The 20,978-nt window shown below is 41.3% G+C and overlaps 2 protein-coding genes across 3 annotated transcripts in view; one reads left to right on the top strand and one right to left on the bottom strand.

The window, feature by feature from the left end:
* Positions 1-5,379: 5,379 nt before the first annotated feature.
* SHOX2 (SHOX homeobox 2) lies at positions 5,380-14,826 on the bottom strand. Of its 2 annotated transcripts, none has more exons than XM_005286995.4 (5): positions 14,356-14,779; positions 11,317-11,525; positions 8,978-9,035; positions 8,554-8,642; positions 5,380-7,284 (listed from the first exon to the last, which is right to left on the bottom strand). In XM_005286995.4, exons 1-5 carry the CDS (start codon positions 14,639-14,641, stop codon positions 7,027-7,029), a joined length of 900 nt encoding a protein of 299 aa, XP_005287052.1. In that variant the 5' UTR covers positions 14,642-14,779; the 3' UTR covers positions 5,380-7,026. The 2 variants fall into 2 exon arrangements, with proteins under 2 accessions (XP_005287052.1, XP_005287051.1); XM_005286994.4 differs by having other exon boundaries at positions 6,737-7,320; positions 14,356-14,826.
* A 3,147-nt stretch (positions 14,827-17,973) lies between these two features.
* Positions 17,974-20,978, top strand: part of RSRC1 (arginine and serine rich coiled-coil 1) — a 337,138-nt gene continuing 334,133 nt past the window's right edge. Inside the window, 2 exon segments of the mRNA XM_005286996.5 lie at positions 17,974-18,059; positions 18,061-18,133. Of these exon segments, the coding sequence (XP_005287053.2) occupies positions 17,989-18,059; positions 18,061-18,133 (144 nt within the window). The 5' untranslated portion in view covers positions 17,974-17,988.

Here is a 20,978-nt window from a genome sequence, read left to right as displayed (position 1 = left end):
GTCTTCAACTTCCAACCATTGGATCTTGTTATGCCTTTGTCTCTAGACTGAAGGTCCCATTATCAAATATTTGGTCCCCGCATAGTTACTTAAAGACTGTGACCAAGTTGCCCCTTTAATCTTCACTTGTTAAAATTAATAGATTTTGCTCCTTGAATCTATAATTATAAGGCATGTTTTCTAATCCATTAATCATTCTTATGGCTCTTCTCTGAGGCCTCTTCAATTTATCAACATCTTTCTTGAATTGTAAACAACAGAACTTGACACAGTATTCCAGCAGTGGTCGCACCAGTGAAAATAACCTCTCTACTCCTACTGGAGATTGCCCTGTTTATGCATCCAAGGATGACATTAGCCTTTTTGGCCACAGCATTGCACTGGGAGCTCAGGTCCAGCAGATTATCTACCAGCACCACCGTATCCTTTTCAGGGCCATTGCTTCCTAGGAGAAATCTTGACTTGAAAGGTAAAAAGAAGGAGAAATTTTGTTCAGATCCTTTCAAAAGATGCATAAAGATGCAAAAACGGCACACACCCCTTTTTCTGGTTAATAAATATGCAGGTCACCTGTAAGATGTCCTCTTTGCATGTGCTGTCATTTAACAGCAGCGGTGGACAGAACCAGAAATTAAGCATTGAAAGTGGAATGAAATGTGAGTTGCTATAGTTGGACAGATAACAACAGTAACTGCAACAAGATTTAGAAGTATGTGTACTGTTAAACAAAATATTCTTTACCCACTGAATATCCTGTTGCAATTCACTCATATTACTACTGTATTTTTAAGAAAAGCTTATTATTTCAAAGAAACATCAGTGGATGCCAACTATACTACAATGCAATACAGTTACTGTCTTTTGGACAGGAATATTTAAATGCTCTCAAATGGTTAATAGTCTTGCCAGGAATAAAGTGCAGTTTACAAACAGTGTTAGGGAAATACAATTTTTACATAAAATATTTTCCATAATTTTCATGCCATTTTTAAAATAAAACTTTGTGCCATGCAAAATAGTATTTGTTTTTCTGCACCTTTTTTATGATCTTTTATTGAAAACAAAACCTGTAAATGGGAGCAGAGGTAGTAGTGGCGGTTCCTAGAATTATTCAGTAATGTATCTGCCATGTCTTTTTTTTATTATTATTATTCAACATGTTGTTACTAGAAGCTGCTACTTCACTGAATAAGAATCTGAATAAAATCATGCTGTGAACATGTGATCAGCTCTTTTGGGAGCAGAAATAGGTGTTTACTCCTTCCGACATGATTTATTTGATCATCTTCTCTAAGTACCATCCTCGTGCCAGTACATCTCCATGTAAATCCTATGCTAAAATTACTTCTACAAAAAACATATACAGTACATATACTGGCTGGCTCATAAAATATCCATAATAAAATTTCATGAGACTTCTGCATTTATATAAGTTAAGACAGCACAAGAAATAAAATAGAAACCAGAAGTGTTCTGGCCAACTTTGGGGGCCTAAAGAAGTATTATGTAATTCCAGTCCAAGCAATCCAGGAATTTGAGTATTCCTGTCCAAAATTATCCCATGTTAAGAATATTTTCTCTTGTGGACTGTGCTTAAAAATAAAAATGAAAATTATCTTATTTCATTCAATTACCTCCCTTCATTATGGTAAAAGCATATTTTTCATGTTGTTATTACGATCATCCTGAAGATAGGCAAGCCACTATTAGAACATAGTGTAAAGATTTAAAATTCAGACCGTATATATCAATCATGGTTTGAGTTATGTATAGCAATAGCCTACAAGAGATTTTAAGAGTATGAACACACTGTATTCATAGAGTATTTAGCTGGTCAAATTTTAAAACAGATCATATGAAATGTGACAAGTTTATTTTAAATATGTTTTGAATATTCAAGATGTAAATTTATGGAATCAGAATGACTGGTTTGTAATATTAGCTACTTCTGCACATACTAATTAATCACTTTATTCACTGATCAATTGACACCATAGTTGGCACTATTGATTTTAGAATTAGCTGTATCTTATTTTCATTTGGATAAAGACCCTTTATCTAACATAAAATCTATCATTTTCTGTCAGCTATTACCATATATTTTTCAAATGCTGAACCTACTTTTTTGTTTTGTATTTTGTTTTATAGGCATGCTTTTTCTTAATCTTAAAATTAAGACTGTATCTATTTAGATAACTTTTTGCACAAGGTTACTCTGCAAATTCTCTTGTAACATTCTGACAACCCAAATAGTTTAAAATGTTTTTATGCTCTGCAAAAGGGGACGACCCTTTAATTCTCACAAACTCATTAAAGGGATGGAGGTTGACTTTTCTGTGGCGCTGTTTAGCCTTGTCAAGTGCTTGAGGTTATGTAAAATAAACAAGGTTGATATCTTATTGCAACTGTTTGCAATTTATGATGTAAATTGATTGGGGAAGCAATCTCATGCCACAGAAGCCAAAAAAGCATTTGGGAGAGTTCCGAAGTCTGAGTATTGCATTATTTGAAAGTATTTCCATCTGATGGACTAAAGCTAGAGATGTGTAAGAGCCCAGATAAGATGTTCATCGTCCTTTCAGTCTGAAGCAGTGGCGTTTCACTAGCAGAGATCTTGCCTTCTCACCCTCCTGCTATAAGAAAGTTTCGCTGCAAAGCTGCATTGGTGAGAGCTGGAAAACGTGGGAGAAATTCTTGCTTAAACTGAGCTGGTTTGGGGGGGATAGTTCAGAGTTGGAAGAGCGGGGGGGTTGACGCTAGCAAACTCCATGAATATTTACACTTCTTACCTCCCAAAAAGAAACACTTTGGGATCCTTTTCAAGCAAGTTCCGTGACTGGGAACCCCCGGGGCTAGGCTCTCTCCGGCTCAACTGGCTGCTCCCCTTTGCTAACGCTGCCCTTTCCCTCCGCCCTGGGCTCGGTGTCGGGGCCGAGGCGAGGGGACAGTAAAGCTCACACCGCTCAGGAGCTCTCCCGCCAGTGCCTCGTGCTCCGCCACAGCAGCAGGTCTCTGCCTCCCAGCGGATGCCCGATGCTGCCTTTCCCAAGCCCTACAGTGCATGACACGCACAGACGATGTGAGCCACGGGCAAGCAAACGCTTGCTCTGAAGCCATCCCTACCTCTTCTCCGCACTGGGATAGGAGCAGGCTGCTGCTTCCTGGGTCTTTCCTCCCGGGCCAGCCTCATTCCGCTCGTCCCCCCGATGCCAAGAGCTCTTTGGGACGGGGGAGGGGCAGGTGGCTGGCCTGAACTGCGCCCTACCACTCAGTCTAACTTCCCAGCCACCTGCAGGGCTGCGTCCCACAAGGTGTGGCGGGGGGAGTTGTTTGGGGAGCGGAATAATTCCATGAGGCAATTCACCCAGAGTAGTACAGAGCAGACCGGTAATTCCCTGGGCCTAAGTGCTGTGTGCAGGGACTAACGTGGGGAGATAAGGACCGGCCGGGGCCTTGGCATGTGCCCCAGAACCGGGAAGTTGCTACTCGGAGCCACCACGTGTAGGAGGGAGGGGCAGGAGTAAGGGTGGGGCTGGCTCAGAGAAGGGGGCTGGGCTAGAAGAAGAGAAGAGGTAAGGGAGGGGCAGGGAGAGGTCCCTAGCCGGCCTCTTCTGCACTAAATTGCAATACAAGAGTTGCAAGTATGGAGAATGGGCACTTTCTAATCACTTGGATCACACACTTAAATAGGGGTTTTCCATCAGCGGCTAACTCAGGTCGCTTTATCAACCTGTCCTGCACCGCGAAACACACCCAAAATGACCACCATATCATCCCTTTCCACGGCTCTAACTTAACCATGTTCTCCGTCAGAGCTGCTCCAGGTAAACGGTGAGACTGGCGCATCATTTGTCTAAAGGCTGGGCAGGTTCTTTGTAACGTAGCCACCTGAGCAACAGTTCTCAGGTGAACCCAGCGCCCTCATCTTTCGAGATGCACAGTCACGTTTTGTACCGTCCGCTGTAGTCTGTTGGACGCTTTTGTATTACAAGTCAGGACATCAGACCAAACCTACTACTGTGAGCAATGCAGTCTTGGTGTAGCCCTGTGGGTCCTAGGATATTAGAGAGATGATGGGTGAGGTAATAGCTTATTGGACCAACTTCAGTTGCGGGAAGAGACAATCTTTCCAGAAGAGTTCTTGATAAGCTCGAAAGCTTGTCTCTCTCACCAACAGATCTTGGTCCCATAAAATATGTCACCTCACCCACCTTGTCTTTCTACCTGTGAGTAAAACAGGAAGCTAATATTAAATATTTAGTGCTGGCTATTATTGTATGACAGAAACAAAAAACTATTTAGCCCAGGACCAAGCAAAGGAAATTGGGCCTTTTACTGGACAGGGATGTAGGACGAGCAAATGATTTCCGCGTGTTTTTCAATTCTTTGTCAGGACGCTATCCCCAGACTTTGCATACGGCTCTGGCCCGGGAAGACAGAAGGGAGTTCCTGCTTGTCTGACAGTACAATCCCATCGGGATTTCCTCCAACTCCTTTAGGATTCTCTAAAATGAGGAAACTACACACCGCCTTAACACCCACAGAAAAATGATTTAAAGCCCCCCCAAAGAAGCGCTAATGTAGGACAGAAACGAGAGCTCCGCTCTTTGCTGTGATTTACACTTGTACTATGGAAACCATTTGGGGGCTGGTTTGTTTAATGATGGGAAACCACTGGAAGCACCAGTGCTTTTTTGATAATTTGGATTAAATTGGTGGGTTGTCTACACAACATTATTCAGATGACTTTTCCAAACCACTCCAGGGGCAGCCGAAGGACATTTTAACACGTTAATGTAACTATTATCCTGCTAACCTTAATTACATAAATTGATACACAAAAGACTTTGCAGTATTACACACAAAGGCTACAATAAAAAAAAGCTAAAGCAATCTTGCCATATAAACTCTGAAACCCTTTGGCTATAAAATGTTTCCTAGGAAAACGTTTTAGGCAGGTTTTAGAAAATGTCATACCACATCCTCTTTTCATCTATGAGGCACCATTCGGGATACTGACTACAAAAACAAGGGAGAGAACATTTTCCAAAAATGCAAATGCTCAGGGTTTCTTAAATGAAAAATATTTTGACTCATTACACTTTCCCCAATTTTATTACCTAAAGGAACTTGACAGAGGTTTTAAAGACCCGAGTGCCATATTATTTCCATTTGCCTATTTTTTAAGCCAGAGTCAAATTAAGTATTATTCTTATAAAACTGAAATTCTGATAAACTAATTTCAAAGTGGCCTTTAAAGATACATAGGGACAAACGATCCTTCATCATTGTGCGATGCATTATAGATTTGTAAGTGTTGCATTTTCTAAGAAGCAGAAAGAAATATGTACGCTCTATAAAGGTATAAACACAAAAATGGAAGAATGTCACTGATTATTTAATATTAACAGTACCAGAAGTGACGTAAACCCGTCAGCTAAAACTTTTTTCATTCAATAAATCGCAAAAGTGTCTTAAATTCATAACTTGGCACTTATTGAAAATTGTGACGTCAAAAAAGCATTAACAAAGGTGAAGCAAACCTGAGTGAAACAAAATATATTGTACTGACAACAAATGTAATGAAATAACAGCATCTTTTTTCGGGTTTTTTAAATAACTTAAAATACACTAGAAAAAATACGGTGAATATAAATAATTTTGTTTTCATGGAGAACAAATAGTTACAAAGCCCGTTCATACCGAAGTTCACTTAGAAGAGCTTTCCCTCTTTCTTGGCAGAAAAGTACTAAAGTCATGAGGGTTTGATGGCAAACTGGGATACAAATCACCAAGATACCCCAGATTAAATATCTATATGCCTTTCAAATTTAAAAAAAATCACAAGATTACGTGAATAGATACACCTTTATGAGATAAAATGTAAATGTTTGACAGTCAACTATCAATTCACAAGTTATAGCCAAAATAAACTTTGTTCGTGTGTATCAACATATTTTACATGTACCTAGTACCTATTATTGGAATTTAACATTGTGTGGTTGGGGAATTAAATACAGTTTTTGTCCTGAGGACATCAGAGAGCCTGCAAAAGAGAAATACTCCTCTGGTTTCATGCTTTCTGATCCCCCCTATTTCAGGAGTGGGGGAGCAAACAGCCAACAAAGATATGAATGAAAAAGATAGTGGTTGATCTCTCTCTCTCTCTCTTTCTCTGTTTCTCTCCTCCAAGGTTAAAAATATCAGCCACATTTGTTTGTCTGTTTTGTTTTTCTACTAAAGATGAGGGTGAAGTGCAAGTGAATCAAAGGGACGCCATCAATGAAATACAAATACATGCAACCCGGAATTCTGCTGGAAGAAATATCCCGGACAGTTTCCCATTAGAAATTCTCAGAGAAATCATTGTCTCTTCTTCTTTCTTTTCTTCTTCTCGCTATTTCCAGACGTGGTTGTTAAACTCAAGTATCTGATGCAACGTGAAAGGAGGCCCGCCTCTCTTATCAAATTTCTTGTATTAAAGTGAACTTCGCAGAAAAAGGTCAGTTTCAAAACCTGTGAACTTCCCAGCTGCGTGTCTATTTCATCTAATTCTTTAAATAAGTATATATCTTCCTTCAGTTTCTCGTCTCTCTCTCTTTTTTTCCCCATTAAAAAAAACTTTAAAGTTGTTTCTTTTTGTCTCCCCCTCACATCTCGATTTCCTTTAATAATATTTATTTCTCTTCATATTTCTTAACCTATGAAATACCTCACAGTGGTTTTGTTCCTTTCCTTTGTTTATTTTTGTTCTTTAAATTGATTTTAGAAATCTGGTCTCTCGCTTTCACACACATACACACACACATACACGCTCTGGGTGTGTGTGTTTTGTTTTAATGTCTCTGTTCTTTCCAGCCTGGTTCTGTGTGTGTTTTGCATTAAGTCATAAATAGGACTCGACCCACGGAAGTCATTAGCCTTTCGCTTGTGTTTGCCGTGATGTGTTGTGTTGTGATCCTCTGGACTGTGTGATTGCAGTGTCCCCAAGAGGTGGTCGTGGAGAGGGGAGGGGCGGAGGAGGAGTCACAGCCCTAAAGCAGCCGCGTGCTTTTTGGCTTTCAGTCTGAGGTCAGCGATGCTGGAGTTCTTGCTGGTGGTCTTGGCCGCCGCCGCTGCTGCCACCACCGAAGCTGCTGAGGCGGATTCCGCGGCCAGTGTGGCCAATGGCAGGCCGAAGGGCGGCGCAGGGAACATCATGTAGGGGGCGTGAGCGGCCAGGTGTGGGTGGAGGTGGTGATGTGCGTGTGCCACGGCGCTGTCCAACTGCAGCTGGGCCTGAACCTGAAAGGACAAGGGCGTCACGTTGCAATGACTATCCTAAAGGTGTAACAAGAATAAAAACAAAGCATTAACACACCTAAACGGGGCTGGGAGTGTAGTCTGCCTGCCTGTGTCTGTGTGACACTCTGCCTACCTGTGTCAGTCTGCCTGTGTGACACTCTGCCTGCCTGTGTCAGTCTGCGTGTGTGGCAGTCTGCCTGTGACAGTCTGCCTACCTGTGTCATTCTGCCTGTGTGACAGTCTGCCTGTCTGTGTGACAGTCTGCCTACCTGTGTCATTCTGCCTGTGTCTGTGTGACAGTCTGCCTGCCTGTGTCAGTCTGCCTGTGTCTGTTTGACAATCTGCCTGTGCGTGACTGTCTGCCTACCTGTGTGACTGTCTGCCTGTGTCTCAGTGACAGCCTGTGTGGCAGTCTGCCTGTGTCTGTGTGACAGTGAGCTTGCCTGTGTGACAGTCTGTCTGTGAGTGTGCCTTGCAGTGAGTGCCTGTGTGTGAAAGGGAAGGAAACTGTGTTCTTGCCCTAGAGTTTTTTAATTTTTTTAATTATAGTAAAAACATGTCAAAGTTACTGCTGTCTCGCCCAGCCTTTATCACAGGCTGATAACAGCAATCTGGAAGAAGTCAGGAGGGCAGGCAGACCGTTTTACATGGATGCAAACATTCATTATGAATAATAATCCCCCTAACGATTATTATTTTATTATCATTAGCCCACCGCTGGCTTGAGATGAGGGAGTGGTTTTCCCTTGTTGGAGTGGAGGAAGAGGTGTGAGTGTCTGGATGGCAGTGGCGGTGTCCGGTGGGATTTGGCTCCGCAGTTATGTAGTTAGCTATTTTTGCTGGTTTTCCTTATATAAAAAGAGAACTCCGAACCAGTTTTACTCTCTGTGAGGAGTAAAACCGATGTGTTAGAACAGTTCTCCTTTAGAAACACTTTCATTCATCAGCTTTGCATCAGAATCGGTAAACTTTGACTGAAAGGACGTTCCCATGTAACCCTCTGAGTGCAATCTTTTCGTGCATTTTTAAAGAGCCAGATACTGCCCTCCATCCCCAGCGGAACTTTCATTGATGACAGAGAGTTGGGCAGGCAGATCTGGGGAAGTGTGTGGCTTTTTAAAAAGTGAATTGTTCCCTCTATATAATCACGGTATAAATATTGAATAGATGCTGTCAACAGTCATTTAATATAGGGAGAAAAGGCCTTATCCTAAAATCGGGGTCACTCATTTGCACTTTATCGTTACAAGTAGGCTTTACTGTACTTGCCTGCTGAAATGGCATCCTCAAAGCGCCTACATTGACATATGGTGCAACTCTGCAAGCTTCAAATTGACTGGCTGCTCCTATAAGAACCCCTGCAATAATCAGCAAAATAAATACATAAATATCGGCTTAGCCTTACTTTGCAATAAGTGATTCTTTGAATTCCAGAAACGTATAGGTGTGCAAACTACAGTCTTTTGCTTCCAACATTTCTTTCTTTCTGCCAATACATTGATACAAGTTTAATGCCATTTATAATCAATAATAGTTTTGATATAATATAGGTAGCCTTCATATTAGAACATATATCCTACAAATCTGGAGCCCTAGGTGTTTCTCAGCAGGAACTCTCCTTCTTAACTGGTATTATCGATACTGTATAAGTCTTTTCAACCTAAGCCTCTTTTAATGATATCATAAAGCATACCTTTATGAAGTTGATTTTCTTGTTTTCTACATTTAGCTCTTCTGTTTTGAAACCAGACCTGAAGAAACAGAAAAATAACCTAGATACTATAATAGAAAACCAACATTAAAAGAGAACCAAAACAAAAGAACACAGCTGTGTGCTATAAGAATATTGATACCGTTTTTGCAAACAGATTGTTTTGTTTGTATTGGACAGCCCCGATTTACAAGTTTAGAAACTAAGAGGCATCACGAAAATAATAAAAATGTAGAAAATAGACATTTGCAGCCCATACTAGTTCTCGATAAATTACTTTCTTAGCCCTGGTTTCATCTTTCCACATTAGAGTCCCAAATGACCTAAATCACTCCCTGATATCTAATACTAACTTGTGATAATGGGTTTAGATGTTTGCGCTGTAAGACCTGAGAAGAATGTGCTCATTAATAGCCTGTAATATTAATTAGCTTTATCTTCAAGGAAAACTAAACACCAAAGCATTTAATGACTCACTTTTGGGGGGTAATTACTGTCATAAAAGCTTCACTACAAAGAAGTTTAGAATTTCTCTGTTCCTCTGTGCAGTGGAGTGTAACACAGAAGCGGAATAATTGTCTCATTATTATGATAATCTAATATGCTTCTATAGAAAAGTCTGCACGTTAGGCAAGAAGATACTTTTACTGTTGGATAGAGAGCTATTAAAACAAATTAAATAATAAAGTTCGACTTCCTTGAAGAGAAGGAGAGAGGGTCTTTTAAACATTTCACTTTATAAGAGAAACCTCTGCATCTCAGAAGCCACAGCTACCAAATAATCTTTCTCCAAGGCAAAATAAAACCCCAAACAATCTTTTCTTGGGGTCTTACTTTGAATCAACTATAAATGTGAACACACACAAACCCCCGCCTAGAATTTATTTGAGTCAAGTTAAATCGGCCCAGCACCCACGCCCACTTCCAGACTCTCATTTAAAAGGTACATTCCATAATTTACAAATTAGTGGAGAAGCAAAGTAAAATATTATTGCAAAGCGTTTTCCGGAACGATGTAAAGGGAATGGGTTTAATCTATGTAAATCTCTAAAAGTTATTATGCACCCTGCGATTTGACATAATAGTAGTGTGGATTAGGTGCTATAGTGGTATTCTTTGTCGAGCAAACATCCACCAGACGGAATCATCTCCTTTAAATTTTTCATAGGGAAGTTGGGTCTTTTATCGTTTGGGGTTTTTTGAAGATTTGTTCAGCATAAATAGGTGGCTGCCTCCGCGGAAAACAGAAAAGTAGAGAAGAGTAAAAGGGAAGGCTCGTTTGGTGAGGCTGCGATGCCAAAGGCTGCTTATTATTACTTTTTTGATTCAACGTGACCGCTCTGTTTATGTCCTTATCCTATTACAAGATGCAGGGAAACCCCATAAGAATTGTGTGCATAGTTTGGTGCAGATGGTGGCCTATAAGCACAAAGATTGAGGGGGAGTATCTGTTACAGCACTACTTTCCAACAGCTGCAGATGTTGGGGCCTAAAACTGCTCCATGTGTTCCAACAAATAATGACCATCATTTTCTCTCATTTTATTATTAGAAGGGAAATACACTGAAACAGCTACATTTGTTCTCATTCTAGAAGTTACCTTCGGCTCTGGAAAGCCCCAGACCGCTTGCCCTCTAGTTATTGCAGTTAGGTGAAACTAACTGGAGAGAGCTCAAGATCTGATTTTCAAAACTTCCAGAGAGAAGCTTGAAAGTAAACGTCCAGGTAACTGGTTTGGCTTCTATTTAAAGAAAAGCGAATAAAATAGGCGGATATTTTTGTTATAAATTATATTTTTTAATAATGCTGAACAAAGCCAGTTCAGCAAAACTTGTTCACCCTTTCTGTGGCTTCGCCTAAGATTTAAGAACCACCGGTAAAAACTGACCGTAAAATTTCCTCACTTAGCAGTTGCTAATTTAGTTTATAGTCAGTACATCTATAAACTTAATTGGTACATCCGCATGGTAAACCCCAAGACAGGAGCAGACTAGGAAAAACACAGTTCACGTGAACAAAACATCCGTTGTAATTCTTACAGTCAGCCAAAAATGAAACGTTGTTTAAAATCCTTATAAGTAAGAGGCACTAAGCTTAGGAGGACATAAACATCATAAAGCACGGAGCAGTGGTTCACGCATATGCTGGGTGCAATTCGGCACAGGAGTACCTTTTGTGGCCAGGGACAGAATCTAAATGGACATTATAGAATTTGTGAGTTAAAAGCCTTTCATTAGGTACGGCAGGTCCATAGGCAATGCTGTATTCCAACTAAATTACGCACAGAGCCCCACATGTTGCAATAATCTTTTCTACCCTACCTGCACTCTGGCCTCCGACAGTCCCAGTCTCTGGCTCAGCTCCTCTCGCATGAAGGCGTCCGGATAGTGGGTCTCATCGAAAAGCCTCTCCAGCTCGTTCAGCTGCTCCAGAGTGAAATTGGTCCGGCTTCTCCTCTGCTTGATTTTAGTCTGCCCTTCGTCCTCCATCACTTTCGCATCCTCTTTGCGATCCTTCAGCTCTGGGGAGACTGAGCGTGAAACAAAACAATCAGACCAACCCTTCACCGGAATTGCCAGCGCGGGCGTGGGATTTGGCCACTCCAGTTTTTATTCTTAACTTTAGGAGGAAAATGTGCGTGGCTTGAGGAAAAGAAAGGAGAGCAGAGTCAATGGAAATGCTAAAGATCACGTCTCAAAACAGATTATGGCCAGCTACATTTTAAAAGAATATTTGTTTTCATTCGGAGTGAGATTTTGGGTCAGCGCTGGGTTTCCTATTAGCATTGCTGGTCCTCTGGCAGAAAAGGCGACAACAAAACACTTTTCACGCAAAGGCCTTATTTCCAAATGTATTTAGATTAAGGATTGACCTGTGTGGGTGAGCCAAACCAGGCCATTGATTTACATCTACATTTTCGAGCCCCTCAGCATAATTTCAGTAAATCATTGCAGAGTCAAACTGTGACCCTTTTAAACCATCAGAGCTGTCAAGCAATCTCTCTCTCCCTCTGCAAACTTGCTGGCTTTATTTGCGAATCATTATTTTAATCTAGACCCATCGAGGCGCACGCAGGAGACAAATAGCAGGGAAATGCCATGCCCACCAAAATATAACATTGCCCCGCTCAGGAACTGAGGCCGAGTTAAGGTCGGCCCTATTAACTTCAGTGTCATTTTGTGGGAACCTCTTGCCAGTCTTTAGAGTGGTAGCCGTGTTAGTCTGTATCAGCAAAAACACCGAGGAGTCCTTGTGGCACCTTAGAGACTAACAGATTTATTTAGGCATAAGCTTTCCTGGGCTAGAACCCACTTCCTCAGATGCCTGGCTGTCGTCGGACAGTGGCAAGAGACACACCATGTTTGAATTACCCTTGGTACAAATTTAAAGCCTCATACCATTACCTGTCATTATTCATTGAAAATCAAAATAAAAAAAATCAAGTTGCGATCTCTTGGTGAATTAGTACCTTAAATATCACAGCAACAGGTTTAAATGGTAAATCTGGCATCCGGACTGTCTCTGGATTGTTTAATGCCTTTCATGCTCTCAGCACCTCCAGTGTTTAATAAAACATGCATTTGTCTTTTCTGAATTTACATATGCTGAGGGTTCCTGGTGTTTTTATTGGTATTGTTTAATTTTCTGGTGACAGCACTTTCACTTAGCTACGCATATAAATTACAATATCACTGAGTGACGCTATTTGTATCGTTCATTCATATTTGCAGGGCTTCCTAACAACCAGTTGTGTCTGTAATTGTACTTCTTCCGAATCCCTGCTTCCTGATGCAGTGCTTTGGGATGGGGTTTTATTTGCGCATCTGAAGTCCAGGATTTGTTTACTGCGCTCGCAGCTCTTTATAACCCTACAATCACTATCAGAATTTGTTTATAAAATCATTTCCGGAAGATGTTCTCAATCGAGTTCCGATCTGGAGAGAAATACTTCTTTGAACAAAAGGTCTGAAGTAAACAGTCCCTAGATATTACATCCTCATTTTAAAACCAAACGCAGCCATTCAAATGTTGCTGACATCTATAGTGCTCTTTGAATAAGCAAACGGTATGTCATTTGTGCTTTTTATAACATTATTTCCTTCACTCAGTCTCTCTATCTCTGCATATATACATACACATGTAGGCAGACAGATAAATCCAAACAGAAAGTGTAAGAAAAGGGTCTCCTGGTATAACACATGCTTGCATTGTAACTATTAGGGTTTTTTAAACAAATTTTCATTGTACCTAGCATTTATATCCAGTTATGCAATTGGCTGTCTTTTAAAATAAATGTACGACATTGTATAAAACATTCCTATTTAATGCCACTTGTTTTAATGCATGTTTTAAAAATAATCTAACATGAAAATATATCCTTATCAATATCTGTTCAATAAGGTATAAACATTTAATATACTTAATATAGATACTCACAGCATTTCAAACTTTCAACTATACTATGGGGATTTTTAAGCTTTTTAAATATAAATGGATTAATATATGTAATGTAGCTTTGGTTCCTACCACAATAACTTCCCGTTATGTTCTAATCAGGAACAGATCATGTTATAAACAAGTTAATTGCATGCTTAAATATTTTAATCTAAACTTCTAGGCATGCCATATATTTTCCTTAATTGGAAAAACATGGAAAGACACCCATTAATGTATATCAGACTCTCAAAATTAATGGTATTATTGTTTAAATCCCTGGAATCGTTAATGTGACAGTCAAGTTTAAATCTGCCACATTGTCTTATGCAAATACAACATATATTAATATGTACTGCAAAATGTAATTAGTTTTAGCATTGCAGCCTACTAACCTATACGCCAGAACAAGTAACCCGATTGTATGGTGTGATTTACACACTCATTGTTGGAGAAACCATAACAAAAGTTCATCGAGAAATAAAGCCTGATAGTCACCGTCAGCCTGGTCTGAAGCAACCCCCGATGGATCAAGTGAAGGACAGAGACAGGAAAAAGCTGTTTCTATAATCACAAAAGTCCTCTACGCAATGGCTCTTTCCAAAATCTAAACATTGGGTTGTCAGTTCCCACCCGGGTAGAGGCTACAGCTCTGAGCCCTGATCAGGGAGGACACACTCATTCGCCTGTAACTTTCACCCCCGCTGCAGAGCCCGGTGCCCAGGCCAGGCAAGCGCCTGCAAGACTGAGAGCTACATTTGGGGTTCTTTGAGCAAAAATTGAGGGAAAACAAAACCTTCCCCTCCTCCCGTTTCTCCCCCAAACAACCGTCTGGTTATTGAACTCAGTCCCTTAGCCTGTCCCACGTTACCGGGGGGATGGGTGGGAGAGAAGGGGGCCGCGGGGTGCATGGGGTTTGCCTTTACCCTCGCTGAGTTTGGGAGTGCCCGTGTCCCTGGCTCTCTCGGCGGCGCCCATGTCCAGCTCTCTGACTGGAGACCGCGCTCCGCCTCCTCCACCGCCGCCGCCTACTCCTCCTGCTCGGACCGCTGGGCTGCTCACGTCTTCCCGGCTGGGCTCGCTGGAGCCGCCTGACTCCTTGCCTCCTCTGACAGGTCCACTCTCCAGAACCTCCCTGTATGTGATCAGCTCCTTTTTCTCTTTCACTTTCTGATCAAACGACTTGGAGACAAAAGCTGTAAGTTCTTCCATCGCCGATTCTCAGGGCTCCTTCCCCTTGTTTCTTCCTCTTACTGTTCCAAACCCCCCAATAACACATCAATGGAGTGGGAAGGGGAGGGGGGCAGCTGCAATGGGGCTGGAGTTAAATGGGAGCTGATGTTTCCCAACTGGAGCGATCTTGTTAAATGTTAAGATCTTTGACAATTCTTCCTGCTAAGAGTTCAGATCTGATAGTGATGTTGCTATTGAAGTCGCACTATTTATACTTTGCAAAGCCTGCCCCTTGTTCTGAGCAAATTACCTCCCCTTGGAACTATGAATGAACCCGCTTCTCCTGTATCAGTCCAGCACCACCAAGGAGAAAGAGCGAGGCAGAAAGATCGCTAGTCCTCCAGGTTTCAGATCATTGTGGCCAGGGCTTGCTATCGGCCATTAATCCAGGATTGACAAGAATCCCTAATTAATTTAATTAGGCGTGGATCTTGCGCTAGTGTCCTGAGTTAGTTAAACACAGGGGAGATGGGCAGGATCTGCAGGGGAGTGGCCAAAATGAAAAATGACAAGTCGGCTTGGAGAGAGGACAAGGAATGGGGGAGCGCTTCCTACAAATGTCGTGTATACACAGCACACAGTACTAGCCATGCAGGTATTACTGTCCGAGGGAAGAAACAGCTCTACCAAGAGATTAGTGCTGTTTTGGTCGGTTACAATTAACAAGAGAAAAAGAGAGAGAGAGAGAGAGAGAGAGAGAGAGAGAGAGAGAGAGATGTGTGTTAATTTGAAAGGTTGTGCGGTTGGTTTGTCAAGATATTTCCCAAACAGATGTTTACTGACACGCCAAATTTAAAAGTGTGTCTGAGTAGCTGGAACGGATGATACGCAATGTACGTTCTTGTACCCACGAAGTAATGTTGCCCCATGCTGTTTCTTTGTATCACATTATTATTACATTTGCGTCAACAAACCTCCCCAGAGGAACACAGTTAGTTACTTTTGTGTTAAGAATCCGATGCTTTTGTTCTAAATTTGTTTGCAGTTCGAATATGTTATATTTATCCCACAGGACTGAGACGAGATACATACATACATACAGTTACTTTTACAGGTTTTGTTTTAGTAATTAAGTCAACACTGAAAATAGACATACATTTTGGGAAAACTCTCCCGGATAGTGTATATTGCTAATATTAGTTCATTAGTTTTTCATAATATGTGAAGAAATACTATATTTAGTATTAGTTTTTTAATTATTTGTGTAAAGCAAATGGAAATGTGCAAGTTACAGGGTACTTGATAATTCTATGTAAACATTAACACATTACGTGACAGGAAAGCTTGAAAAGTTAGTCCTAAAATATTATCAGAAACACACAAAATAAAAAAAATGTAGTTAAGAATGACAAATGCAACCCTGTCATTAACATTTTTATATGACAAATAGAGGGATCAGATTAGACCGTATTACAGTATTTATTGCTAATACTGCTTTGCTATTGTTGTTTAAATCCTATTTAGATAGTAATTTCATTGACAGGCTATTTAGGATGCAGCTATTTTACACTTTTAGTAGAGTTCTAATAAATTATTCAAATTTTTTTATCTCTTGTTTATGTATTGATTTTTCATTTGACCTCTTGAAAGACGACTTTACATAAGAGTGTTTATTTACTATAATAGGTACCGTATTTATAATTTAATTAGCATTTATCAGATCCAGTTATCTGTGTATTAGATACAATAGGCAATAAATTACTTTTACTAAGTTTTAGCATTTAGAATACAAAACTAATCAAGACATCATTTTGCCTATTGAAATACAGAGTACTTTTAGGTTAGTCTGTTCAGACTGACAGTTTTGATATTGTAAAGTACTGGTCTTCAAAGGAGCAACGGAAACATCAGTATGTGTTATCGATTTTTGAGATTGTTTGGGAAGATTGTTATCACTGGCCCAATTAAATGAATTCACAATTATTCTGAACTACAGAAATATTACAAGAAGTCACTGTTAAAATAACAAAGTGAGACGAAAAGAGAATACGTTCAAAATACTGAACTTTACATGTTAATCCGTGGGAACACTTTTCTTTTTGTTTCACATACTTTATTCCACTTCCCGCCGTGGCAACACAGATTCTAATAAATACATATAAAACTGAAGTAAAACTCAGAATATTTTAAATACCAAACAGTCTCAAAACTTAAAAGTGAAATAAGTGTCAACTATTCGGTCTACAACATACGATTTGTGTTTTTTTTAAATAATGTGGACAAATCAAAGTTGTCTGTACATGAATGTATGCCTGAAGGGTTCATTTAAAACGTTACATGTTTGAGCCAGGAATTTTGAGTTGATGGTTAGTATTATAAACAAGCTAAGCAAATATTAAAGTGCTATGCAAATATTTAAATTATTACAAAAACTATTCGCATAGAAAGCGTTTATCTCCCTTATTCTTCCCAAATATGTGTACTCAGTGTGTTCTGTATTCTTTCTGTGGGGGAGAAAACAATGAAAAAAGAAACAACGTATTTTTTATAATACAGCCAAAGTCTGCAATTCCCACCCGCCATCTAATCAAGTTTTAAAAAAAGTTAAGTAGGGGATCATTTGAAACACATTTCCCTTATAAATTGGAGACTTGGGCATCTTTTTAACAGGACTAATTAACTGAACTGTTTTATTTAATCTCAGCTGTCTGCGAATAACTGAAGATCGTGTATAGCAGGCAGTTTTAAAACTCAGCCCCCTCTCCCACTTACCCACCACCCAGAAGCGACCCAAAGCACACAGCGGCTACTTTACTCCACCACTTCAAGTGCTTTTCCTTTATGGCAGAGGGGAAATAGATCTCTCTGCCAGGGAAAAAAATATGTCAATGTAGTATGTATTCCAGGAAATACTGAGCCTCTTTAATTACTTTTGGCTTAAATGAAAAACTATAAATTTTATTTCTCCCCCCCATCCTTCCAACAGCCCCCTTCGCCTCCTCCCTCAAACACCACGAGTCAAAATAGTCTCTTAAATGAAAAACTAATTTGCACCCAACCTCAGAAGCCCATCACCAGCTCCAGAGGAAGGAGAAACACGGCGTTTTAAAGGAATTTGCAAATAAATCATTGCGATTTTAATCATAGTGCACCCATAGAGACAGAGCCCAATGATTTATTCCAGCATTTTTGGCTAAAGAAGGGACATTAATTTTACCACTTTAAGCTGCATTTTAAAAAGCCCGCACAGGCCCACTGAACATTCATTAATTAATTTGTTTGTATGATTATTATTAGGATGATCGTTGCTATCCTCAGTGGAGAGAAGTGCAGAAGCTTTAATCGATGTCTTCTGCATTCCCTAGCCCTGCTGCCCGCCTGGCTGAATGGATGAGCTCCGGGATGGCTTGGCCCTGCCTGGCTGCGGCACCAGGAAGGCGCTGAGCTCAAACCAGGGAGCCGCGCCGAGCCGGCGGCCCTAGACTCGGCCTTTTCCGGGCTCTCGCTCGCTGGGCCGGAGGCGGGATTCAGGTAACGTGGCTGGGTCGGAGCCGCCTCGTCGCCGCTCTCTGGGTCGGCGGTGCCGGGGGCTGGTGCTTCCACGGTGACTCAGGGGAAGCGCCGGGCTCTGCGCGCTCCGCGGCCTGGGCCCTGCCGGCTGGGGAACGGGGCCGACCTGCCCCAGCGCCCAGGGCTGCCAGGCCACCTGCGCCCCCCCCCCCCGACCCCCGGGGAAGCGAAGCCAGCACCAGTCACCCGCCCCTGAGGGAGGCCCCCATTCCTCAGCCCCTGCCCCACAAGGGGAAGCGAGGCCAGCACTAGTCATTTGCCCCCTTTTTGGAGACTCCTGCCAATCTTAGGTGGGCTCTTAAGCAGGGGTGCAGGAACAGTTTGTATGGCGGGAGGGAGGGGTGCTGAGAGCCATTGATTCCAAGTGTAAACCCTGTTTATAATGGAATCCACTTCAAGCCAGGGGTGTGTGGCACCCCCAGCACCCCTAGTTCCAGCACCGATGCTCTTAAGTGGAAGCAGGGTATCCTCCGCATCTTTTACCCCTACTTACGTCCCAGTGAATGGGATAATTTTTGTAAGGAAATAGAGCCTGCTCCTGTTGTATCCTGCTGTAAAGTGCTGGCCCATTTTGTCTAAATTTTGCTGGCGCATTTATCTTCTTGTCTTTTGATCAGACCACGTCAACACTACCACCCTTGAATATTTCCATTTGCTCACACGTTAGTTCATGTTGATCCATTTTGGTTCACATCAGGGGTGGCCAAACTGAGCCTGAGAAGGAGCCAGTATTTACCAATGTATATTGCCAAAGAGCCACAGTAATAAATCAGCAGCCCCACATCAGCTCCCCACCCCCTGCTCCCAGTGCCTCCCACCCACTGGCAGCCCTGCCAGTCAGCGCCTCCTGATCAGCTGTTTCGTGCTGTGCAGGAGGCTGGTGTGGGGGTGGGGGTGGGAGTGGGGTGAGGGAATGGCAGGCTCAGAGGAGGGGGTGGAATGGGGGCAGGGCCTGTGGCAGAACCAGAGGTTGAGCAGCGAGCACCCCCGGCACATTGGAAAGTTGGCGCCTGTAGCTCCAGCCCCGGAGTCCGTTCCTATACAAGGAGCCGCATATTAACTTCTGAAATGCCTCATGTGGCTCCGGAGCCACAGGTTGGCCACCCCTGGTCCACATCATCAAGTTGGGAAAGGGACACATCAATTTAAAGATTACACTTTTGACTGAAATTTTTGTTTTACTTATTACTGTTACAGGTAACCCGTTAAATCAATATAACTGAAATAAATTAGAATATGTTCTCTATTTTTTCCTGTTTGTACATTTGGCAGTGCTTAGCATATAGTCAGTTTTGCTGCTTCCTCTGTCTAGTTGGTTAGTTTCCCATCTTGTTTGTGTGGGTCTTTTAAGGTGTCATCAGGGGAGAGGGAAATACTTGGACTAACACATTCAAAAGCAGCCTCTGATTTTATTTTTGACTTCCTCGGTTGTTGGATGTACAACTTGAGATGCCTTGACATAGATTTTTCACAAGTGCTGAGCTCCCATGGCTCTATTCGAGTTCAAACATGTAGATACTGTTGTTGAGTGTTCCATGTAGTGGGTGCTCTGCCTCCACAGGAATTTCATTACTATTTTTAAACAACCCTAGTTTCTTTGGATATGATCCTGCTCTCATTGACATCAGTGGCATAACGCTCATTTTCTTAACTGAAAGTGGGATAAGACCCTTTAAATGACTTGAGATACCTGGTATAGGAAAGACAATTTATAGCTACATTCTGTTTCCTTTTATGATTCCGTTTCCATCTATATTGTGCACTGTGGCTAATATTACACATCTTGTGTTTTAGAGATTTTAATTCTCTGTTCAAGTTAGGTGCTTTTATGGATGTTATTTACATCTTCCAGCTATGGAAAAATATTTTGGAATACACTAGCTGTCTAGTAAAATGGTAGATAACTAACATTAAAATAAATAAGCTTCCATATTAAGTGTACTTGTAGAACTTTTAAACTAGTTCAGCGCAATAGCACAGAGAATTTTGGCGTGTTATCTGATGAGTAAACAAGGTGTGTGGAGCTACTTTAGGAAGTCCCATAAGAAATATTAGAAATTGCAGTTTGAGATTGAGATGAATGAAAGTAACCTGTAACTTTATGTAATTGATAGTAGTATTGACTGAAGCATTTTGTAGAGGCAGATTACCTGGGCCATAGGGCACTGGATGGGCACTCAGGAGGCCTGAGTTCAATTCCAGGCTGTGCCATTGACCTGCTGGGTGACCTCGGGCAAGTCCCTTCCCTTCCCGTGCCTCAATTTCCCCCCATACATAAAATGGGGATAATGATTCTGACTTCCTTTGTGAAGCGCTTTGACATGTAAAATTGAAAAATGCTATGTAAAAGCAAGATGTTGATATTATTAATGGAAATTGTTTCCTTACACTGTCTTACTAAGAAATAATTTCTTAACAATTGAAAATTTAGTGCTTGTGAGAAATGCCAGATTGACAAAATTGTACAGTAAAATTCTTTATATACCCATACAACAGTGATATGATATGGCCAGAGGCAGTGTGTGTTCATGTTATGTAAGTGCCACATTTCAGGCATCTTTGCTGAGATTGCCAGTTATGGTGGCTGTGTTGGTATTTATGGTGTAGGTGCTTGTCTTGTAGTAATGTGGAAAGTGGACTGAGACCACCAACACATTTTACATTGGTTGTTAGTCATATAATGGCAAAAGTGGTCCAGATTGTTGCCTCCTCTGTTTCTCCTTAGGAACAGTTCTATGAGGTTCACTTCAAAAATTTTTTTAAATGAAATCTTCCCCCTCTGAGTAGTTTTTGTGGGCTGCGGAGG

This window comes from Chrysemys picta, chromosome 9 (assembly GCF_011386835.1).
Source record: "Chrysemys picta bellii isolate R12L10 chromosome 9, ASM1138683v2, whole genome shotgun sequence".
Lineage (NCBI taxonomy): Eukaryota > Metazoa > Chordata > Testudines > Emydidae > Chrysemys > Chrysemys picta.
The sequence above is the reverse complement of the archived record's forward strand: the minus strand, read 5'-3'. Positions and strand labels throughout refer to the sequence as shown.

Coding starts and splice junctions, on each gene's coding strand:
- SHOX2 (XM_005286994.4), bottom strand. CDS start 14,641: ATGGAAGAACTTACAGCTTTTGTCTCCAAGTCGTTTGATCAGAAAGTG. Junction 11,526..14,355: donor CACTCCCAAACTCAGCGAGG/GTAAAGGCAAAC, acceptor TTTCACGCTCAG/TCTCCCCAGAGCTGAAGGAT. Junction 8,643..8,977: donor AGAAAATCAACTTCATAAAG/GTATGCTTTATG, acceptor TGATTATTGCAG/GGGTTCTTATAGGAGCAGCC.